Source organism: Pinus tabuliformis, chromosome 6 (assembly GCF_031772625.1).
Source record: "Pinus tabuliformis cultivar Carrire ecotype Pingquan chromosome 6, CPIR1, whole genome shotgun sequence".
NCBI lineage: Eukaryota > Viridiplantae > Streptophyta > Pinopsida > Pinales > Pinaceae > Pinus > Pinus tabuliformis.
In genome coordinates, this window is record NC_142292.1 from 135,719,595 (window position 1) to 135,743,989 (window position 24,395).

Here is a 24,395-nt window from a genome sequence, read left to right on the forward strand (position 1 = left end):
GATGAATGGAACGGCTATGTCCTTAGATTTCGGTTTCGGAGTTACACTTGGCTGCGTGAGTTAATGTCATAGAGACGTAGTACATTAGGTTACGTCACCTAAGTACGAGATCTTAATGGAAGAAGCAGCCGCAAGTGAAATTCAAAATCGTGGTAATCAAGGACTGATAGACTTGGGAGATATGTGGGTATATGGTCGCATGACTGGTAATCATTACACTTAGTGGCAAGAAACATAACCTAGAAAACTTTGCATAATGAAATAACTGTAAGTTTAAGATTTAACCCATACCTCAGATTCCCGCTTAGATTTGCCTTTGATGACTTGCCACTAACCCTTCGCTGATTTATGGCTGTTGCATGACCATTTTTCATTTATTATTGATGACTACTGAGCTGCGAAGAAATTTCAAACAGACTGTGTTTTTTTTTTATGCAGCTACAGAGAGTTGCGGAATCATTAGATGGCTGCAGAATCTTCAGATAGCTGCGGAATCTGCAGTAGTAGCCTCCGACTGCACAAAAACAACTTTAACTTTCTAAAAATGACTTTATTGATGGAATGGAATGTAGTGGATGGGTGGATGAATGGAAAAATGAAGTGGAGTGAAAATGAATGAAATGGTGGATGAAATGGTGGTGATGATAAAATGAGATGAAATAAGGGGAGAAAGAGATTTTTTTATTTTTTTTTTTTTTGGAAAACATGAGGTGTCAGGTGACCCTGATTTTCACCTCAGGTTTTCTGTATGAGACTGCCAATCAGAGATTGGTTTTCAGGCTCATACATTTATTCTTTTTTTCTTTTTTTTTTTTCTTTTTTTTTTTCTTTTTTTTTTTTTTTTTTTTTTCTTTTTTTTTTTCAGAAACCAAATATTAGGCTGATGGAGGAGAAGAATCCTTCTCCACCAACCTGATTGCAGAATCTTCTTTGAACAATTTGACAAACTCTTCTTTTGAGAATGGCTTTTGGTAGATTTTCAAGCGGTGGCCATTCACAATAAGAGGAGTATGAAATTCATCAATAGTTTTTACTCGAACTGCTCCATTGCTAAAGACTTCATCAATCTCATATGGCCCAAGCCAATGAGTTTGAAACTTTCCTTTGAAGTCTTTGAACTTTGAATCAAACAATAGAGCCCAATCTCCTTTCTGAAACTTTCTTTCTTTGATATGACGATCATGCCACTTAGATCTTTGGTGCTGAACTAGATCGGTCCTTAGAATTGCATCTTGTCTTATTTCATCTAGCTCATTTAGCTGGTCCATTCTGTGTTTTTGAGCTTCTGAGAGGCTCATTCCCAATTGGACTGCCATCTTGAAGGTCTTGATTTGGAACTCAATAGGAAGCAGGACTTCCTTCCCATAAACAAGTTCATAGGGAGAATGTCCTGTTGTGTTCTTCCATGTGGTTCTATAGGCCCATAAGGCTTCAGGGAGCCTTTCCGCCCAATCTCTTCTATGAAGATGAACAGTCTTGGTGATAATGCCTTCAAGCACTTTATTGGTAGATTCCACTTGACCATTGGATTGCGGATGGTAGGGAGTAGATGTTTTGTGCTTGATCTTATATTCCTCCATCAGCTTCTCCATCAATTTAGATGTAAACTGGCTGCCTTGATCTGTCACAATTTCCCTTGGGACACCAAAACGAGTGAAAATATCCTCAAAAAGAAATTGAACAACTGAATTTTCAGTGGCAGAAGGTAATTCTTTTGCTTCTACCCACTTAGTAACATAATCAGTACAAACCAGTATATACTTCTTTTGCTTTGATGGTGGATTAATTGGTCCAACGAAATCTAGAGCCCATTTCTCAAAGGGTTCGATGCATACCTGAGGCTGTAGAGGCATTTCATTTGAAGGAGTGGGTTTCCCAACTCTTTGGCAGCTGTCGCACCTTCTAACATACTGTTTTGCATCTTTAAAGAGAGAAGGCCAATAATATCCTAAAGAAAGGATCTTATAGGCTGTCCTCTTGTCCGCAAAGTGCCCGCCGCATGGTTCATCATGACATGCCTTAAGGATGTCAGGCATTTCATCTTCCCGAACACACCTTCTGATTATACAATCTGGCCCTGTTTTGAACAATTCATTAGAAATCCAAGAATAATGTGAACTCTCCCGAATGATTTTCCTTTTCTCATTAGGAAATAAGTGTAGAGGAAGCTTCCTTGTAACAAGATAATTAGCCATATCTGCATACCAAGGAGTCTTGGTAGTAACTGCAAACAAGTATTCATCTGGAAACTTATCTTCTACTGGAGAATCTTCATTAGTGTTTTGGATTCTAGACAAGAAATCAGCTACTGTGTTTTGCTTTCCAGGTCTATCTAACACAGTAATGTTAAATTCTTTCAAAAGTAAAAGCCATCTTGTAACTCTACCATTAGTGACAGGTTTGTTCATTAAGTATCTCATGGCAGAGTGATGAGTATGGACAAAGGTTTCATAGCCGGTTATGTAGTGTCTAAACTTGTTGATTGCATGTACCACAGCTAAGAACTCTTTTTCTGTAACAGTATAATTTAACTCAGTAGGAGTCAAATTCTTACTTGTGTAATAAATGGCATAAGGGATCAAATCCTTTTGTCCCAAAACAGCTCCTAGAGCTGTATCTGAAGCATCAGTAGAGATGTGGAAAGGGAGTTTCCAATTTGGCCCCCTTAAGATGGGTGCTTCAGATATTCTAGACTTTAAAGCTTCAAAGGCAGATTGACACTCAGGATCCCATTTAAACTCACAGTCTTTGGTAAGCAATTTGAAAAGAGGAGATGCTATCCTAGTGAAGTTTTCAATAAATCTTCTGTAATACCTAGTAAACCCAAGAAAACTTCTAACATCCTTCTGGCAATTTGGAACAGGTAACTTAGAGATGACTTCCACTTTGGATTTATCAACCTTGATCCCATCTCCTAAAATATGATGTCCTAAAACAATCCCTTCAGTAAACATCATAAAACACTTTTCATGACTTAAAGAAAGATTTGTTTCCTTACATCTTACCAGTACTTTTTCCAAATTTTCCAAAGCTTCTTCAAATGTATTACCATAAACTGTGAAATCGTCCATGTATACCTCTACACAATCATGAATCAGATCTGAAAAGATTCCTAATACAGCCCTTTGAAATGTAGCAGGTGCATTGCACAATCCAAAAGGGAGTACTCGGTAGGCAAAAGTTCCCCAAGGACAAGTAAATGTGGTTTTGTCTTGATCTTCAGGTGCTACCTGAATTTGATTGTACCCACTAAAACCATCCAAGAATGAGAAATACTTTTTACCTGCTAAGGTGTCTAGTACCTGATCAATAAAAGGTAAAGGAAAATGATCCTTTAAGGTTGCCTTGTTCAATTCTCGATAATCAATGCAAACTCTCCATTTACCATTCTTTTTGGGCACTATAACCAAGGGAGAAACCCATTGGCTATCTGAGATGGGGTAAATGAAGTTTACCTTGAGCAATTTCTGGAGTTCTTCTTTCACGATTTCCCTAAGGTTTGGATTCATCCTCCTTTGTGGTTGCCTAATAGGTCTACTATTCTCTTCAATGTAGATGTGATGAATACAAGTCTTAGGATCGATTCCTTTCATGTCAGTGTATTCCCATGCAAAGGCAGTGGAATGTTTTTGCAACAGTTTAGTTAATTCTTCTTGTTGTGGTCTTCCCAAGTTTTTGTTAATGTTTAATGTTTTTCCTGGGAGGATTTCAGCTGTAGAACTACCAAACTCTTCCATTGAGAAGAGAGACATTTGTCTAGAGGAGAGATATTCAATGTCTGCATCTATCTGAAAATGTTCAGAGTCATATTCTAAAGATACTTCAAAATTTTCTAATGTATTTAGAATTTGACTATCCTCACTGATCTCAGAGATGGTTAGAACTGGTTGTATAGTATCTTCATCCTCTACCCATTCATCTTCTCCTATTTCTGTTATAGCTTTTGCTGGGGGATACAAGTTGAACTTCTTGGTAGAATTACCATCTGATATATACATGTCTCCAGACCTACAGCTTATGAAAGCATCAGCTGTGGCCAGCCAAGGTCTTCCTAAAATAAGAGGATGTCCTCCTAGATTGTTCTTGTGAGTTAAAATCATAAAATCAACTGGATATTCCCAAGAATCTAGAGAGACTGGAATATCTTCCAATACACCATCAGGTTTATTGATTGATCTATCTGCAAGCTGCAGCAAAGTAGGTGTAAAGAGAAGATTAGGAAGCTTTAACTGATCCATGGTCTGTCTACTCATGATGTTGATCGCGGCCCCTAAGTCAATCAGAGTATTTGGGATTTCAACCCCATTAATATGAGTTTTGACAATAGGACTACCGGGATCTACATACTTTTGCATGGTAATCTTACCCATCATTATGTCTGCAATTTTTCCAACTAGATGTATCCTTTTAGTATCTCTGGTTCTTTTTACTGTTTTCTTCAAACTCAACTCCTTTATTGTCTTCGCTAGAATGGGAATTTCCTTAATGGCTTGTAACAAGGGGATCTTGATACATACATTTTTCAATTCATCTAGGAAGTTATAGTCAGGCACCCATATCTGCTTTTCCACCCCTTTATCAATTTGCAATCTTTCAGGAAAGGGAGGTGTAGCTGTAGGTGTAGGTTGCTCAACTAGGGGAGTTGTAGAGATTGATTCTTTTTCTTTTTCTTTTTGGATATTTTGGTTTTGAAGTGATACTTCAGAACCTTTATTGACTTTGAGAGATTCCTCCTCAGAAATGCTTGGTTGTTGAACACTTGTGGAAGGTTGATCTAGGATTCTACCTGATCTAAGTTGTACTTCATTAAGAGGAACAACCATGTAGGTAGGGAATGGTTGACCTTCCATCATGTAAGCATTTTGAGGGTTCCTATTATTTGGATTTGGTAATGGCTGAGAGGGAAGTTGATTAGATTTCTGCTGGGATTGAAGTGCTAATTGAGAATTTTGATTTTGTGGAGGAGGTTGTTGTTGTTGAGGGTATGGCAATGATAGTTGTTGACCTTAGTTTGGAAGTTGTGGAGCTTGCTGATTCTGAAATGATGGAGGATATTGATAGAATTGTGCAAATCTCCCATAAGGATTTTGCATGCTTTGCATCCATGCTTGGAAAGCATTTTGAGGTTGAGGCCAAGGTTGTTGCCAAGGATTCCAACTTGGTTGGGTTTGAGAATTCATAGAGTTGTTAAACCCTTGATTCTGTTGTCCTTGCCAAGGTCTCCTTGCAATAAAACAGAGAGATTCAAGTGTATCTGGATCCTCTTGAAAGACTGCTTTGAGTCCAGGAATTGAGGGACAATCCTTGGTCTCATGAGTTTCTGAGCAAATTACACATGTTTCTACAACGTGTGCATCTAAGGGACATTCCCTTAAAGCATGTTTCTTTCTACATTTCGGGCAAAAGATAGCCAAAGCCTCGGCTTCTGCTTTTTGTTTATTGTGAATCTTAAGGGTATCAAGTTGTTCACTAAGACTCCCTAAGATGTCAGTTTTAAATTCATCAAGCATACTACCGATTTCAGCCCTACTCATTGATCATGTTGCAGATTTATTCACCCTAAGGAGAGAAGGATCTCTAGGCCCTTTTTGAGTTTTTGATTTTCCCCTTGAGAGATGGATACAAAGTTCTGCTATGTCATTGAGAGAAAGTTGAGAAATATCCCCTTTCCCCATCATGTTTAAGATGTCTATCCATTCATCCCTAATGGCTTTCAATAAGAGGGCTTTTAAGGTCTCTTCATCCAAGGTATTCATTTTTGCTCTTTTCAAGTTATATTGAAATCTTTCAAGTAAATCTTCTAGACTCTCATCTTCTTTTTGTACCATTTGAAAAACCTCGTCCTTGTGATTAGTAGGCATGCAATAGTCTAAATACCTATCCAAAAATGTCTGTTTCATCTCATCCCAAGTCCTAATGGATTGAGTGAGTAACCCCATGAACCATTTCAAGGCTTGATCCTTCAGTGTTGAAGGGAACAACTTGAGTTTCTGAGAGTCATCCAGGTAGTCATAAGTTCGACACACCACTTCAAACTCAAATAAGAATGTTTCAGGGTCCTCAGTCCTTAACCCATGGAAGTTAGGGAGGACAGATGGTGATATGTTTTTCATAGTGGCTCGGGAATCCTCATTAACAATGGGAAACCCAAATGAATTATCCCCATTTCTATTTCCTCCTCCAATGGGACCTCTACCTCCATTATTGTTATTGTTATTTCCTCCTCCTCCTCTACCTCTACCTCTACCTCCTCCTTCTTCCTCTGCCATGATGATTCTCCTAGGGATTTCAAAATCTTCTGGTTCCTCTACAAAAGGTGACTGAGAAGAGATTTCTCCTTCTTCTTCAGATGATTCCAATTCCTCAATTATAATTGGTCTTCCTGTAGGAGAAAGAGAAGAGTCTCTTCCTGGTTCAAACTCAATAGAAGGTGTAGGAGAGTCAACTCTTGGCTCTTGAATTCTAGGAATTCCAGGACTAGGAGTTTCGGTTGGAGATAAGGGGGGTGTCTCTTGTCTATCCCTTGAAGCAGATGGACTTGTAAAAATTGAACTTCGAGCTCTAGCTAAAAACCGTCCTCTAGAATCTCTAGCTCTATGCATGCCATTTTTTTATTATTTTTCTTCAAGTCAAGTTAATAGTTCTTTTTCTGATCTTCCAGTTCACTCTAGGTGCAAGAAGAGAGCATACTCAAGAAACTACTAAATCAATAACTTTCTCCTTTCTGATCCTCCAGATCACTTTAAAGTGCAAGAGGAGAGCATACTTGGATAGGTTATTAACTTCTTTCCTTGAAATTTTTATGTTTTTTTTTTATCTAAGTATGGCTACTTAATTTCACTTCCCCGGCAACGACGCCAAAATGTTTAGTCAATTTAGTGTTCCTAAATTGATGTCATTAATTGTCAACCTGGGGCTCGTAAGCTGATGAAGTGAAGGTGTACTATATGTACTTAAGCAACTTTCTTAGAGCTTTTGTCGTTTGGGGTGTTGTTTATGGTTAACTTATCTTCCTAAGATGGAGTGATGATTATAGACAGATGAGTGCAAGTGTGTGAAAAGTGAGTTCTAGATGAATGAAAGTGTGTGAATGGTGATTTCTAATTACTTGCTGAATTTGTAAAGGAAAAGAACTTGAAAGAAGTAAATAACTTGAAATGACTTGAAAGCAAATGACCACGTTCTAATGGCATTAGTCTCTATCCATATTGCTGCAAATAAAAGAAACAAGAAAATCACTTCAAGGATTGATGATAATGGTTATCTCTTCCTAACTCCCTGCTTCTACCACATAGTACTGCGTAAAACACGATTAGGAAGTAGCTGAAGACAAATCCAAGAATTGATAAAAACTCTAAGTGACAAATTATAGCACTACTAAGCCTTTTCCATCATACTGCTTCCTACATGTGTGATTATGTGTAACAAGTGGAAAAAGTATTAGTGCCACAAGCCAAGACTACTTAAAAACAAGCTGCAATTAATTAGTGTTCTGCTCTCTGAAAGATAAACCATTCATGATAAAGAGAACATAAATTAGTTAGCATCCAACTTGTAAAACTAAGCTAAAAACTAGTCTAGAAAACAGAGTAAAAAGGGCAGCGTTATGAATAAGACAACTGCAACTACCATTAGATATTAAAGCAAATACAATACACTTAATCCCGGTCAAAACCTGCAAAGAGACAAAGCTGATCAGTGAAAATAAAGGCTGCAACAATGAAAAGAAAGTAAGCTGTACATAACTTCAAGAAAAGGAAATGCTGTAAGTAAAATAAAGAAATTGCAGAAGTATGAACATGAAATACTTATACACGGGCAGTCATGGACATGGGCCCTCCATCCAAACAACCCACAGAAAACTCAGATGATGTAGAACTTCAAAACAACACTGTTTCCATTACTTTATATGCAGAAATACATAGTCAAAGGGCTGGAACAACACTATAAAACAGAGTTTTAAAAGTGTGCTAAAATTCTCACAAAGTCATAAACTACAACAGCTAAAAAGTTAACATAAGCGTATGCAGACGCAAGTATTTATAGGCGTCTGCAAGATAGCCTAATGCGTAAAGCATAAAACAGAAAATCAACAGAATGTCATGCGTAATTAAGTGCAGTCAACACGTCATATGCCTCATGGTCGAGCTGGAGGTCCTGGTCGTTATGGGCAATGAATCCAACGTTGGATCATGTTCCCCACGGCTTGCAAAACATGGACAAGTCACCGTCGTAACCTAACAGCTTACGCATCAGCGTTAAGCTGCCTTTATTTGACCGAAACTTGACCCCCTTTGACCGGAGGTACAGGTGACGTGGCTGGCTGAACTGATGGCACAGGAACCTCGAGCACATATATTCCAACATGCCCATGTGGCTCGTTCTGCAAAATGGCACGTGGAACCTTGAGATCAACAAAATGGCTGCGGGATCATCAGATGGTTGCGGAATCAGCAGATGGCTGCGGAATCAGCAGATGGCTGCGGAATGCCTGTAAGTATGTCAAAAACTAAACAAAACAATCACCCATTAGAAAAGCTCACTTGATCATGTTTAATGACAACTAATGTAATGATCTGGGTGGAAAATGAGGCAAAAGAGAGAGGAAAGTGATTAAAACAGTAGGTAATGATGGATGATAAGGTGTAAAGTAGAGACTCTACAGTATGCAGAGCTAATCTTTTGTTTGTAGGGAAAATAGTGGTTTGATTTCTCTTTTGTGTGTAGAGATTTAGAAGTAGGAGCAGGAGCTCAGGTCTCTAGGAGATCTCCTACAAGCTGACAACATTAAATAGAGTTGGATTCCCTGTGATAGGAAGGTAACCTGATTCATTTTCTTCATGATTTTTTATTGTGTGTTTCAGATTTCTTTCCTTTTATTGTATCACACTTTATTCAAACACCCTCCATTTGGGTGGACCTTGGACAAGTTCGTTGCACCTAAAGTAACTCACTACTGTGAGTGAAATTTAACTGTGATAATAGGGGCAATAGATCCAAATATTTTTGTTAGTATCATGAAACAAAAAGAAGTGGTGGTTTCTAAAGGTATTGTAGCTTCAGACCTGAATGGCCACTAGGAGAAATTACCTAGTCTTCTTCCTTTAAATGGGTTATATTCCACTTGAATACCATGGGTTAATACCATAGGTTCTCATAAACCTGAAGCTCGAAAACCAATGGTAACTTGACTGAGTCAAGTTTATTTGAACTACCCTAAAAGTCCTATCTTACAAACTTGACTTAGGGAGATTAACCCGGTCCTAATCACTCTCTCGAAGTTTGTATAAAAAAATTACCAACTATTTAAATACATGAATAACTAGCCGCTATATTTTTTTGTTATCTAAGATACATTTTCTCATACATGGTTCAGTAACCATCTCATCTAAGATCTCACATTCCCCCACGTGCATGCCCCCCCTTCCCCACACTTTAGGTAGGATAATAGTAAACTTGTCACCCTAGTACTTATGCATGTGGTCCATGCCACAAATTTTTAACACCATGTGCCACTAAACTGCATGTATGCCTAATCAAAATCTTAAGGTCTTACAACAATCAAACTAAAGCTAGCATATGAGTACACCTACCACCCTCATACCTATCCAAGTGGTTCATTCCACAACTTGTGTTATCATGGTCTTATGCACAACATGTATGCCTAAAAAATAAGTCTTACAAATTCCTTGGAGAATACACTTTCCTATGGAAAGATTCCATAAAAAGAACCAAAAACCCTAAAGGTGTTCACACACCAAAATCCTTATCAAACTACTAAAACTCTTTTCTCGCATTCGCTCCTTCATTAAGCTTCAACACCATTGACTCCATCTTCATTCTTTCTCCTTTATATGTCACCTCTCTGTCTCTTACTATATCTCTCCAGATCCATACCTTAACCTGAGGTTTCAACATGAATTTCACTCTCATGGCCCATTCAATGCCCATTATTGTTGTTACTTGTGTGATGGTGACAATAGCACTCTACTCGAGTTATTTTCCTCAACCATGAAACCATGCTAATACTACTACAAATCCATTTATATGTGCTTCTATGATGGTGGTTCACTAGGTAGTCACGTCTAGTTTCTCTTCCATCAACATCCACTTCATTATCTTTAAAAAATCACTATTTGAAAAATTATTGTAGATTCATCCCTTGGAATTTTATTCATACACCTTCTCAAATGAATTGATGTCTAATACAACTCCTTTCAATAATAGCTTGTACTAGTCCACATCTTTGACCACATCTTAAGCTAACCCTATTAATTATTTTACTGATGCTTCTAGCCATGTACCAATGTTCCTTTCTAAGTCAACCAAGGAACAAGATTTACCTTTATGGGTTTTATTATATACCCTTTTTCCATGCTCTACTACCTTACTATCATCCACAACCGCAACATGATAGTAACTCGTCTAAATACGCCCCTATTCATAATGTGAATGCGACTTAGAGAACTCAATCCAATGATGTCATATTTGAGCATAAACATAGTATTTGGGGTTTTTTCCCTACCCAACAACTTCTTCTCTATATTGACATGTGCGGGGAGGACATTACACAACTCCTTCAAAGTAAATGCAACAGATCCATGAAGCCACTATTTATGCCTCCTCCTTCATTGCTTGTTGCCTCTCCATCATGGAATAACCTACTCATTATCGTCACCTTATCTATGTGATATATGTTTTGGAGTGTCCCAATCATGTGGTGGCATTGGAAAAAATACTTTGCGTGTTTCAGTCCCATGCAACATAAAAATACAAGGTTTAACACCTCTTCCTAGTTTTTGGCCTTCAACTAGTTATGCCTCAAGGATTAACATTTATGCATAAATTAAGTGGTTTCTAAATTCTTCCATGGCTTGGCATAATTTTTGTGGAATATCATATGTGGGGTGATAATTCCCCTGCATCCGTGGCCTCCATGACCACCAACACATTCTATAAGGTGCATCTGGCACACCATAGTCTACACCATATCCACTAGGGTCACCCTTCTCTTTGAAACCACTACACAAAGCCACATTCTTAGGAAAATTCCTCGTTCTTTTTCAATACTCGTTGTAAGTGTGTTCATTTCTAGGGTGTTTTTCCTTCTTTAGAAGAATAAGTCTCATGGTTCAGCTCCATAAATGCCCACACCTCATTTTATCTTCTTTCAAACTTTAGTAATAACAACTTATGCACTCTCTAACACTTATTTCCAACATTCTTGGTGATTACCTCTCCTCCAATATTAGCCATTCACAACCTTGATCTATTGAACACACATCAACTTCAACCACAACTTTGATATTCCTCAGGCATTGATACCAATTTCTAAGATCAGAAATGAAGAGAAGTGGTGGTGTGTAAAGGCAATGTTTCTTCGGATCCCAATGGCCACTAGGACAAATTTACCTAAAGTATTTCTGCCCTTAAATAGGTTATATTCCACATGAATACCATAGGCCAACAACCTAGAGCTTGGAAATGACTGGTAACTTAACTGAGTTAAGTTTACCTAAGCTACCCTAAGACTTTACCCATGGTAAAATCCATCCAACTCATGGATCTACTACTACAAGATTTTTTAACATATTAAATTATAGCATGCACAAAAACCTAAAACCCATAACCATCCTCCCAAAGTTGACTTTGGAAGATCTACTTGGTCCCTTAGGATGTTCACACACCACTAGTATTATCAAACCACCACAACTCTCATCACATGTTGGCTCCTTCACTAAAATTCAAGGCCATTGACTCTGTCTTCATTCTTTCTTTTCTCTATGCCACCTCTCTTTCCTCCAATATCTTTCCCAATCCATATGTTGACCTGGGATTTCAACATGACTTGAACTATCATGGCCCATCCAATTCCCATTATTATTGTTACTTTTGCATGCTCACAATAACACTCTACTTAAGCTAATTTCCTTGACCACACAACCATGCCAATATTGTTACTATTCATTTATATGTGCTTCTATGATAATGGTTCATTGTGTAGTCATGTTTAGTTTCTCTTTCACCAATATCCACTTCATTATATTCAAACAAATCACTCCGTGCAAAATTATTATAGAATCATCCCTTGGAATGTAATTCATACACCTCCCAAAATGACTTGATGTATATTATAACTCCTTGTGCTACTAGATTCTACTCATCCACATAATTTTCCACATCCTAAGCTAACACTATTAATATTTTTTGGGATGCTTCTAACCACATACTAACTTTCCATTCTAACTCAAATAAGGAACATGCTTCACGTATATGGATTTGATGACATACCATTATGCCATGCTCTGCTCCCTAAATATAATCCACAACCACAATATGATCGAAACTCATCTAAATACACCCTTGTTCATAATGCAAATGGAATGTAGATCACTCAATCCAGTAATGTCACATTTGAGCCTCAACATAACCCTTGGGATTTTTAACCGTACCTAATAACTTCTCCCCTACCTCAACATGGATGGGGAGGACATTATGTCGCTCCTTCAATGAAAATGCAAAATATCCATGTAGTCATTATTTTCATCTCCACATTCAGTGTTTGTTGCCTATTCGCCATGGAAGACCCTACTCATTAGCATTTCCTTCTCTATTTGATGTCTCTTGTGGTGTGTCTGAATCATGTGGTGGCATTGGATGGAGGACTTCGAGGGTAATATTTTCCCCCATAGCAAGAATACAAGGGTTCCACCTCTTCCTAGTTTGTGGCCTTCAACTAGTTGTACCTCAAGGCATATCACTTCTTCATCAATCGGGTGGTTTCTAACTCCATCTAGGGATTGACTATTTTTTATGGAATGTCATATGTGGGGTAACAACTCCGCTACACCCATGGTCTCCATTTCCACAAACTCATTTTGTAAGGTGCGACTGAGACACCATAGTCTGCACCATATCCATAAGGGAACCCTTCTCTTAGAAATCACTAGATGAAGCCACATGCTTGGGTAACTTCCTCATGCTTTTTCTGGTCCTGCCATCATTATCTTCATTTCTAGGGCATTTTTCCTTCTCCAGAAGATTGAGGCTCATGGTTCGCCTCCATTAATTTCCACGACTCACTTTATCTTCTTTTAAACTTTAGAAATAATAGCCTGAACACTCTCCAACACTTCCTTCCAACCTGCTTAGCGAGTGCCTCTCCTCAACTCCTGTCCATTCATAGCCATGCTCTAATTAACACTAAAAAAATCTAACCACAAATTTGATATTCTCCAGGCTATGATATCACTTCTTAGGATAAAAAATGAGAGAAGCAGTGGTGTCTAAAGACAACATTGCTTGGGATCCCAATGACTACAAGGACAAATTCACATGGAATAATTTCTCCTTTAAATAGACTATATTCTAGTGCATGAATACCATAGGTCAATAAACTAAAGTTCGAAAACCACCCATATCTTAACAAAGTCAAATTTACCTAAACTACCCTAACACTTTATCCATGATAAAATCCATCCATCTCATGTATCTATGTTCAGGTGCTCAAAAAAATAAATGAAAATTAAATTGTCTTGGATTGGTGTGGCACTTGGAAGACCGCATAGTGATCAGCATCCTAAATGTGATGCAACTCATTTCGCATGAAACAAACTCTGTATGACTCCAGAAACTAGTTCTGTTCACTTTCCCAAACAGGCAAATTTTCAAAAAAAAATTATAGCCACGCCAACAGTTCGTACTGCTGACGTGGCGCTAACTATGCAGGGTATGTGGGAGTTTGACTTAGTCAATCGGATACTTCAGTGAATGGGATGATGACAAGTGGCATGGTATTATTGGTCAATTTTTTATGTTTGTGATTGGTTGGAGTGGTGGCCAACCACGGGATGACACGTGGCTTATCCGGAGGTTGCCACGTGGCATCCAGGGAGGCCACCAAAAATTTGGTTATAGTCTGGGCGGAGGAAGCGAGGGCCGAAACCTCGACTTTCCAACACAAATACAGAGCCTTTACCAATAAGCCACGACGAAAGTTCTTAACGCCTATGTTTGCGCATTGTATTTAAAGTTTCATGTTTGCGATGTTTGGGGAATGGGCCAACCCATGGTTACACCATCGCACACGACCACCGCGGAGGAGGAGTGGGGCCACAGCTTGCAGGGATAGGCCATTGGCCTTAGTCTCATGCACAATTTTCAGTACATAGGTGTTAGCAGGCATTTAAACTGTCTGATAATTTCACCTGGTTTTCGGCGAAATTGTCACTTTGTTATTGCATTTTGGGGGTGAAATTGTAGGATGATGCCGAATTTTGGGGAATTTACGATATGATTAGTAGAATATTTGGAAACGCCATAACTTCTTCATTTTTTTATCAAATCAGGAGCAGAAAGAGGCTACACAAGAATTTTTGGGCATTCTGGAGCCATTGGAACAAGTTTCATAGCATTCTGAGCATTGTAAACTGGTGTATTCACATTTTTTTTCATATTAAATAGGTCCAAGTCATTGGAAGCTAGACCAAGGAGACATAGCCCAAGATGGGTGAACTCCTTCGTCATGTGCTACTGTGATATTGTTTATGGTGATGTTAATGTTTGTTATATGATGTTGTTCAGTCATTTGTTTATGTAAATTTGCACATAAAAACACTCAAAATGCATGTTTAAACTTGAAAACAATCTCATAAATCCTCAAGCATATTTAATGTAATCTAAAAAGGAATTTTAGCATAAAAAAACTAATTTTCTTAATCGGATAAATTTTTGTACCAGAGCTCTTGGTTTTATTTGTGCAATAAAGATTTAACGGTTTGCTAGTGAATGTCATTCTTATAAGGCTAAAACTCAAGAGAGGAGAAGGGAAGCTGGTTGAAAGCCTTGAAGTTGGGTTGAGGCGAAGGAGGTTTAGGTTGCCACAATCTTCACCACCAGTTCTACCTCAAGTTGTAGTTGAGACTCTAGTGAGCATTTCTCATGAAGGAGAACCTACAAACATGACAGAATATGAGAAGGTCTTCGGGAAGGATTTCTTTGATAGGATAGAGATGGTCAAGTTCCTCTATGAAGAGAGGAATACCAGACTGCATGGTGAAAGCTCCAAACCCTTACTCATACTGATCAACATACCTCAAAAGGAACTGATAAATCACCCTTGTTAAAACTTGATGTTAAATTTGAACTACCCATGTATAATGGTGAAGTGAATGCACAAAAGCAAGATAATTGGATTCGTCAGTTGAAGGTCTATTGCAAAATTCAGAACCTTCAAGAGGATGACATAAAGATTCAAATAGCTTCCTTGAGGATGGAGGGTGCAACACTAGTATGGTGGGAATCAAAGACACAAGAGGAGATTAAAAAACACGGTAAGATCTCAATTTCTTGGTCTATTTTCATTGCTACAATTAAAACACAATTCTACCCTCTAGTTTATATGCAGAAATCCATCATGAATTGGAAGAACTTTAGACAACTTAAAGGTCAAAATGTTTAAGATTACAACCAAGAATTCATAAAAAGGTATCTAATGTTAGCTATAGATTTGCAATGACAAGGCACGTTGCTGAAGTACATAGGGTGTTTATACAGTTACCTTAGGTATACTATCTTTATGTTTAGTCCCAATAATCTAGATGAGGTGTGTTCGCAATCCACACATCTTGAGGCAAGAGGGAAAAACACTCTAGAAGAGGGTAGTAAAAATCCTTTTAAGGGTAAAGGAAAAGAAAAGGGTTTCAAAGGGAAGGGAAAGAAAAATGCATCTATCAATAAGGAAGTAGAGAAATTAACATGCAAGCATTGTTCCAAAGAGGGTCACGATGAAGCTCATTGTTGGAAGCTTCATCCTGAAATGAAACCAAATAAATTCAACAACAAGGGAAAACAAACAACAACTGCAACCACTCAACAAGATTTGGGATTTGATTCGGGTGATGAAACTAAAATTATATCAATGGGTATGAAGGGAAATAATTTGTTGCTCTCACTAGTACTTCAAATTCACACAATGAAACTCCAAATGAATATAAGAGGATATAACTTTTTCACATAAGGTTGATCTCAAAACATAGCAAAGTTGATACTCTTTTCGACAATGGCTCTCAAGCAAGTCTTATCTCTGAAAACATTGTCAAAAGTTTAAACTTGGAAACCATTCCACATCATAGAGCATATCCACTTGGATGGGTGTGTGACAATGCACAATTGCAGGTAACTAGGAAGTGTAAACTGAAATTCTCCATTACTGCAATTTGATAGATGAAGTGGAGCTTGATGTTGTGCCATTAGACATATGTGGTATAGTTTTGGGTAGCCCATATCTCTATGACAAAAAATCTATCTTCCATAGACATGAAAACAAATACCATTTGTTCAAAGACGGAGTACAATATATTATGAGAGCTCATGGATAGAAACTAAATATTTCACTTGTTAATGCGAGACAAATGAAAAGACTAGTGAATTCAAGCAAGAATTTTGTGCTTCTAATGATCAAACCCAAGAATGATGTTGATCATGAAGCTTCTAAAGGTTGTGATTCAAGATTGAAATCAGAATGGGTTGATGTAGTTAACCAATATTATGAGATGCTTCAGAAACCAAAAGGATTGCCTACCAAGAGAGGAATCCAACAAGAGATACAGTTGCAACAAGATAGTCCTCTTCCTAACATTGACATGTACAGGATGACAGTAATGGAAAGTACAAAAATTAAAAATAAAATTCAAGACTTGTTGGATAAAGGCATCATCAGGTCAACTTCTTCGCCATGTGGTTCACTTGGTGCCAAAGAAGGATGGAACATGGTGCATGTGTGTGGAATTCCGTGCATTGAAAAATATTATGGTAAAGAGTCGTTACCCACTGCCTATAATATATGATTTACTTGATCAATTGAAAAATGCTAAGTATTTTACTAAGTTGGACTTAAGGAGTGGCTAGCATCAAATTAGAATTGCTAAAGAATATATTTGGAAGACAACATTCAAAACAAAACAAGGTTTGTTTAAATGGCTAGTTATGGCTTTTGGTTTATGTAATGCTCCTTATAACTTCATGCGCGTGATGAATGATGTGTTGAGGAAATTTCTTGATGATTTTGTTATAGTCTACTTAGATGACATATTAATTTTCAGTAAATCTCATGATGAACATGTCATGCATGTGAGAAAAGTACTTGATGTCTTCAAGAAAGCACAGGTGTATTTAAAGATGTCAAAGCGTGAGTTTGGAAAAACTTATTTGGTTTACTTGGGTCATATTGTTGGAGGAGGTGAGTTGAAAATAGATCACTCCAAGCTTGATGTCGTTATGAATTGGCAAAGGCCCAAGATAGTTACTAAGGTAAGAAGTTTTGGGAGCATCCCAATATTGGATGAAATTTACTGCTAACTAGTGTTATATAACAACTCATTTGCATGCATTCACAAGTGTGAAAAATATTTTCCAGTGGGGAGGAAAACAGAAAAAGGTCTTTGATGCATTGAAGGAAAAGATCAGTTCAGCTCCATTACTTGCACTTCCAGACTTGAGAGAGTCATTTAAGATTCAGACTAATGCTATTGAATACACCATGGGTGCAGTCCTCATGCAACATGGTAAGTCTATCTATTATCATTCGGAAACTTTCAGTGGTGCAGTGATTACTTATCCTACATATGACAAGGAATTGTATGCATTGGTGCAAAGTGTGAAAAAGTGGAAACACTACCTGATGGGTAAGGAAACAATCATTCACATTGATCATCAGCGATTGCAATACTTGCAATATCAATCAAAGTTGCAACAATCAAGGCACTTCTGATGGATGGGTTTTCTTCAACAATTCCACTGGTAATCAGGTATAAGAAAGGCATCTACAATAAAATTTATGATATGCTTTCTAGGCCTATTATTAGTGCACCTACTTTACTCAAGCATAATTTTGCTTTGCATGAAAGTTATATTGAGAAATATGCATTAGATAATGACTTTCAGGATGTTTATGCAATCTTGAGTCAAGGTAACCAAGTAGAAGAATTAGATTATCATTTGCATTATAACTTGTTGTACCATCTTGGCAAGCTTTGTATTCCACAGGGAGAAAGAGTCAACATCATAAGAGAGGCACATACTTCTCTTATTGTTGGTCATTTCAGTGTAAGTAAGACGGTGGCACATCTACAGAGGTATTGTTATTGGCCTCGTATGCTTGAAAGTGTGTCACATTTTACTAAAGGATGTTCATTATGTGTAGCCAGTGAGCCTAATAATAGGAAGTTAGGATTGTACAAACCACTTATGGTTCCTTCACGACCGTGGGAGAGTGTTTCTATGGATTTTATAGGAGGTATTCCATTGTGAAAAAGAGGTCATGATTATTTGTATGTAATTGTGGATAGGTTCAACAAAATGTTTATTTTGATGGCATGTAGAAAGCAAGTTATAGCTAAACAAATTGTTTATTTATTCTTTCAGAATGTATGGGTGCATTTTGGATTGCCAACATTCATTATTAGTGATCAAGATTGTCGCTTTGTTGGTAGCTTCTGGTCAAGCTTGTGGGGATTCATGGACAACAAATTGAAAAATAGTACAACATTTCATCCACAAACAGATGGTCAAACATAGGTGGTAAACATGACAGTGATACATCTTCTTTGTGGGTATTGCAGTAAGCATCCTAAGTTGTGGGATGAACATTTCCATTATATTCAACATGCTTACAACTAGTTCAAACACTCTTCAACTCAGACATCGCCATTTGAGGCATGTTTGGGATACCTTCCTGAGTCTCCTTTGGATTTTATTTTTAGGGAACATGTTGCTATTGATGGTCATAGTGACATAGAAAAATCAAGAAGGTTCATTGAACAAATCCAATTAGTACACCAAAGAGTTCAAGAAAAACTTGAAAAGAGCCAAGGCAAGTACAAAGCAAGGCATGCCAAGCATCGTGTAGATCACGAGTTCAAAGTTGGTGATGAAGTTTGGATTCAAATTAGCAAAGAGAGTCTCCAAGGAGAAGGTAAAAAACAAACCAATTAGATATGGTCCATTCAAAATTTTGGAAAGATTGGTAACAATGCCTTCAGGTTGGATTTGCCTTCATATATGCAAATTTATGATGTTGTTAATGTTGAGAACTTAAGGTTGTATGAGCCTCTGTTGATTGGAGATCAAGGAGAAAATTTCCAAATTCCTTCCATAGAGGATTTTTCTCCTAAATACCTTGATGATCTACAACAAGGCACCATTCTTGACAGAAGAACAAGGTCTTCAAAACGAGGTAATGTGGATTACTTTCGAGTGGGGCTCAAGGGAACAAATCTTTCAAAGGCCAAATGGATTGAGATTGGAAAGGTGAGGGAATTGTACTCTCAGCTTTTGGACAAATGAAAGTGATCTTTGGTCTACAAAAGGCTTACAGTGGGGAGGAATGATCAGGTGCTCAAAAAAGTAACTCAAAATTCAAAGTTTCCAAATTGGTGTGGAACCTGGCGATCACATAGTGCTCGTCATCTTGAATTTAGCACAAATCATTTTGTGCGAAATAGACTCTGTATGACTCTAAAAACGAGTTTGGTTCACTTTCCCAGACAGACGAATTAAAAGAATAAGTTGACAGCCCAGTCAGCAGTCCATACTACTAACATGGCGTTGACTGGTAAGGGTATGTGGAAGTTTGACTTAGTCAATGGGCTCCTTCGATGAATGGGGTGCTAACAAGTGGCATGGTATTATTGGTCGAATTTGTGTGTTTGTGATTAGTTGGAGTGGTGTCCAACAGCCTAGGAGGATACCAAAAATTTGGTTATAGTCTGAGCGAATGCATCAGGGGTCACACCAACGACCTCCCAACACAAATACACAACCTTTACCAATAAGCAATTGTGGAAGTTCTTAACCCCTATGTTTGCTCGCTGTATTTAAAGTTTCATGTCCACATTGTTTGGGGAACAGGGTAGCTCGCGTGGGGCCAGCCCATGGTCACACCACTGCACATGAAAACCGCAAAGGAGGAGTGGGGACCCGAACGACGAGGGCAGGTCATTGGCCTTAGCCCCGGGCATGTGGCCACAATTTTCGGTACATATGTCTTAGTGGACATTTAAATTGTTCTCTACAATTTCGCCTAGTTTTCATCGAAATTGTCGCTTTGTTAGCACGTTTTGGGGGAAAAATTGTATGATGATGCCAAATTTTGGGGCATTTAACTTCTTCACTTTTTGACTAAATTAAGAGCAGAAAGAGGCTACACAAGTTTTTTTTGGCATTCTAGAGCCATTGGAATATGTTTAAGAGCATTCTGAGCATTGCAAACTGATGCATTCACATTTTTTAGCAAATAGAGAGGGCAAGCCATTGGAAGTTGGACCGAGGAGATGTAGCCCAGTAGGGGTGAACTCCCTCATCATGTTATGTTGTGATATTGTTTATGGTGATGTTAATGTCTATTATATGTTGTTGTTTAGTCATTTGTTTATGTAAATTTGCACATAAAAATTACATAAAAACACTAAAAAATCTCATGTTTAAACTTGCAAACAATCTCATAAATCCTCAAGCATATTTAATACAATCTGAAAAGAAATTTTAGAACAGAAAAACTAATTTTCTTAATCAGATCGATCTATCTAGTACATACGTTGTTACCATATTAAATTACAACATACAAAAAAAAAAAAAACTTTAATATGAAATTTAAAATCATAAGGAAAATATATTTAAATGCTTTCATACACTTTTCAAAACCTTAAATCTAAAATGCTTAGATGGAAGAGATAAATTAAATTCACATTATGCTTCCCTTTACTAATTCTTTCATTTTGTGAATAAAAATAAGATAACAAGTTTGGATTGTATCATCTTATCTTTTCTTGGATTATGGATCTAATTTCAACAAATGCATACATGCATGCATCTATTTACTAATTCTTTTATTTTGCCAATAAAATTAAAACAACAGATTTGGTTGCATTGCATCATCTTATCTATTTTTTTTTTTGAGTTATAGATCTAATTTCAACAAATACATACATGTATTAAAATTACATATACATTTTCTAATATAATTTATTATTTTAAAGGTGTAGTTTAAGTGATTTTTTTGTTTTCACACCAAAATTTGGGAACAAAATTTTTGGTGACAACATGATTATTTATCATTTAAATTATATTTTTGAATCTAATAAATGTACTTGAAATTTTTTAGAGCATTCATATTATTTAAATTTATCAATTTAACATTATAATTTTCCTAATTTCTAATCACACAAAATCAATTAAAATAATCACCTTATTAAATCTTAAATCTTAAGCTTTTAGAATATAAATTTATATGAATAATTTCACTATAAAAATGTCAATGTAGCCTTATTCTTTGGCTTTTTAAGTATGAGTCTTTATGAACAATTTCACTATGAAAATATCAATATAACTTTATTCTTTTAACTTACCTGAAGATATTATTCTAATTAGGTAATTCTCACATCATTGTTAATGAAATCACAATATTTTATTATTTACCTTGCAATTTTAATGTAAAAATAAATTTAACATCCTTGGAAACCTCTTAAACATTTAACTTATTCACACTTAACCACTTAAAATTATAATTTCAACCTTTATAATTAAAAATTCTCGTCAAAATTAATTAAAAACTCAACATTATAAAAATACAAAAGGAAGTTACCTTGGGGGCGTAAAACAGAGTCTTCTGTCCCAATGAGTCCCATGGTTTCTTCGAAAATTAATGAGGCACAAGGAGAAGTGTACGAAGCATCTCCTACAAGGCCGAGCACATTCAATATGGGCTCTGATCAAAGGCTTTGTGTTCAGCAACATGGTGTATAGTCATTATGGAAGGCAAACGACCCCCGACACATTGAATGATAGCACTCGATAAAGTCAAGTCTTCGTCTCTTTTATGTGGTTTCTCCGAAAATCGTATTACTAGCTATGGGCATATGTTTAAGGTCGAGTGAAAATCCAATTTTTGTTATCACTTTTGTGAAATTAGTGAGTTTTGTGAAATTAGTGAGTTGTCTTAGAGACCATGATTCTTGCATTAGTTATTTTTCAACAATGTTCTGCAAATATTTGTTATGGTGTCATTATTCATGCGTTTTTTTTAGAACTGGGTAAGTTGCGTTGTTTTTCTTTAATGATTTTTTTTAGTGATTTATAATTTTATTATTATTTAAATAATAATAAAAAATATTATAAATATTTTTTTTTATATAATAATTTTTTATTTTTTATTGAAAATTATTATTAAAAAAAAATTAAATTTCAGAAATAAATTAAAAATATTAAATATAAAAATAAAAGGAATATTAAATAAATATTAATAATTTATTTATTAAAAATTAGCATTTTGAGGTAGGAGATTAACCCCAATTAAGCTAAGAATATGACTTAGTTGACTTTTTAAATTTGGGCATGAATGAGATTAACCCTAAATTAAGGTACACCCGACTTCATTAACTTTTTAGATTTAGGCATAAATGTCCCTGTTTATTGGTTGACTTTCTAAATTTAGATATAAATGTTGTTGTTTATTGGTTTACTTTTAGATTTAGGCATAATTGTCCCTGTTTATTTGAAAGTAAAGTTTACAACATGTGCCTAACTTTTTTATCTTTAAGAAAATATGTTTTCCATAGATCTTCTAGTATTTCTCACTTTTCATTTGAGAAGAAGAAAGTTGCAGCATAGCATTTTAAACATTAGAAGATGATAAAGTTATCACGTTAAATGTAATTGATAGAGATGATTTGAGTTAGCAATTTTGATTTTTTTTTAATTATTTCAATAAAATTGGCTGAATCTTTTGGTTTATTGACCTTGCACATTTGTTCTTTTTTAAATTTAAATTTGATAAGGGTTCCATAGTTACACTAATTTACAAATTTGAGTTTTATTTTTTTTGGAACTTACATCAAAGTGTAATTATGAAAATATTTGATAATCTAACTAGATTCTCAATTTTAGATTCTTAGCTTAAAAAAATGTGAAACTTTTAAAAACATCAATAGTGGTAGTGTAGTGGTAGTGATTTATGTTATCAGAGTAACCTAACATTTCAAAATATGTTTTCAGTCACTCTACGTAATAAATCCGAAGATGCTAATGCGCAAGAATCAATCTAAAACCTAAAATATATCACTAAGGTTGTATTTCGCAATATAAACTGATAAATACACATAACAGCACTACCCATTACGTTATTGCAACATCATTAATATATTTTATTGTGACATTTATTGACCTCGCTCCACTTCTGCTTCTTGCTCCCCATTTTATTTTCTTTTACCAGACGGCAGTCCCTCGACCACTACAGTGTACTGTCACGGTTTCCTTTTCCTTTCTCTTTCTCTTGTGCACCATGTGACCCGCTGTCGAACCCTTTTCTGAATTGGAAGCTATGGCGAGGGGAAAGTTAACGAGAGCCCTGGTTCCGCGGATTCTGAAGGCAGCGCTGTCATATGCGAGAGCGGCTTCTTCGGCGGTGTCGAAAGTGCCTAACCAAATTCTGGACCCCTTCTTGGCAGGATCCCTAATTTCCGCTGCAAATTTACCCCACGGCCGCCGCCTGACTCCTCTGTAGTGACTACCGCTTATCTGCTTCATCTCTCCATTGTGCTCCTCATGTGCCTGTGGCTTTACCTTAAACGCCTCTGCTCTCGTAACAGCGCATACAGAAGAAGAAGAGGAAAAGTGTTGTAGTTGTGTATATTCATTCTCATTCCCTTCTGATGTCGATTTGCTGCTCCTATTTTGGCATGAGCCGCTGCTAGTGGCGCGGAGATAATCTCCGCCAGGAGAGAAGGAGAGAGATGAGGACATGCATTCATTTCCTGCGTCATATAGATGCATAATATCCAGTTCGTCCTCTTCTTCCAACAAATGGTGGCGAATGAACTCCAATACATTCAAAATGTTCATACTCATCCCTTGTGCGACCTCCATCGTGCCTTCTCGCCGATTGGGTGGTATCGACATTTAGTGAGAAATATAAATCCTTCATTGGCGGTCATTTTCGTCCCTTCCTTCCGAAGTTTTCTCACAAATACATTGCATCGTGGCAACGCACGCTCTTTTTGACATCTAATTATTATTAATATATTAATATTTCTTCAACCTGCAATAATGGCATCCGTCATCTTCCTGGCTTCTAGAACATCTAAGATAAGAAAGAAAGAGTCAGCCAAGTGAAAGTCTCAATATCAAACTTTATGTACACACCCTCCAATGTCAGTATGAAAATTTGATGTACACACTTTACAATATGAAGATGTGTACTATACAGAGCGTATATATCAGCTAGGAAGGAAAATAGTGAAATTTGGTCATGATTTCTGCCCCAAAAAAAATTAATGAAAATTTTAAAAAATATAGATTATAGTTGTTAAATTTCAATATTTTGTATCTGATAGATTTTGAGG

At 36.7% G+C, this 24,395-nt stretch overlaps 1 protein-coding gene across 1 annotated transcript; it reads right to left on the bottom strand.

Annotated features, from left to right (window-relative positions):
- Positions 1-23,096: 23,096 nt before the first annotated feature.
- LOC149257733 (ethylene-responsive transcription factor ERF106-like) lies at positions 23,097-23,969 on the bottom strand. The gene has a single exon (XM_089370150.1). It carries the CDS (start codon positions 23,950-23,952, stop codon positions 23,260-23,262), a length of 693 nt encoding a protein of 230 aa, XP_089226276.1. The 5' UTR covers positions 23,953-23,969; the 3' UTR covers positions 23,097-23,259.
- Between the last annotated feature and the right edge of the window lie 426 nt (positions 23,970-24,395).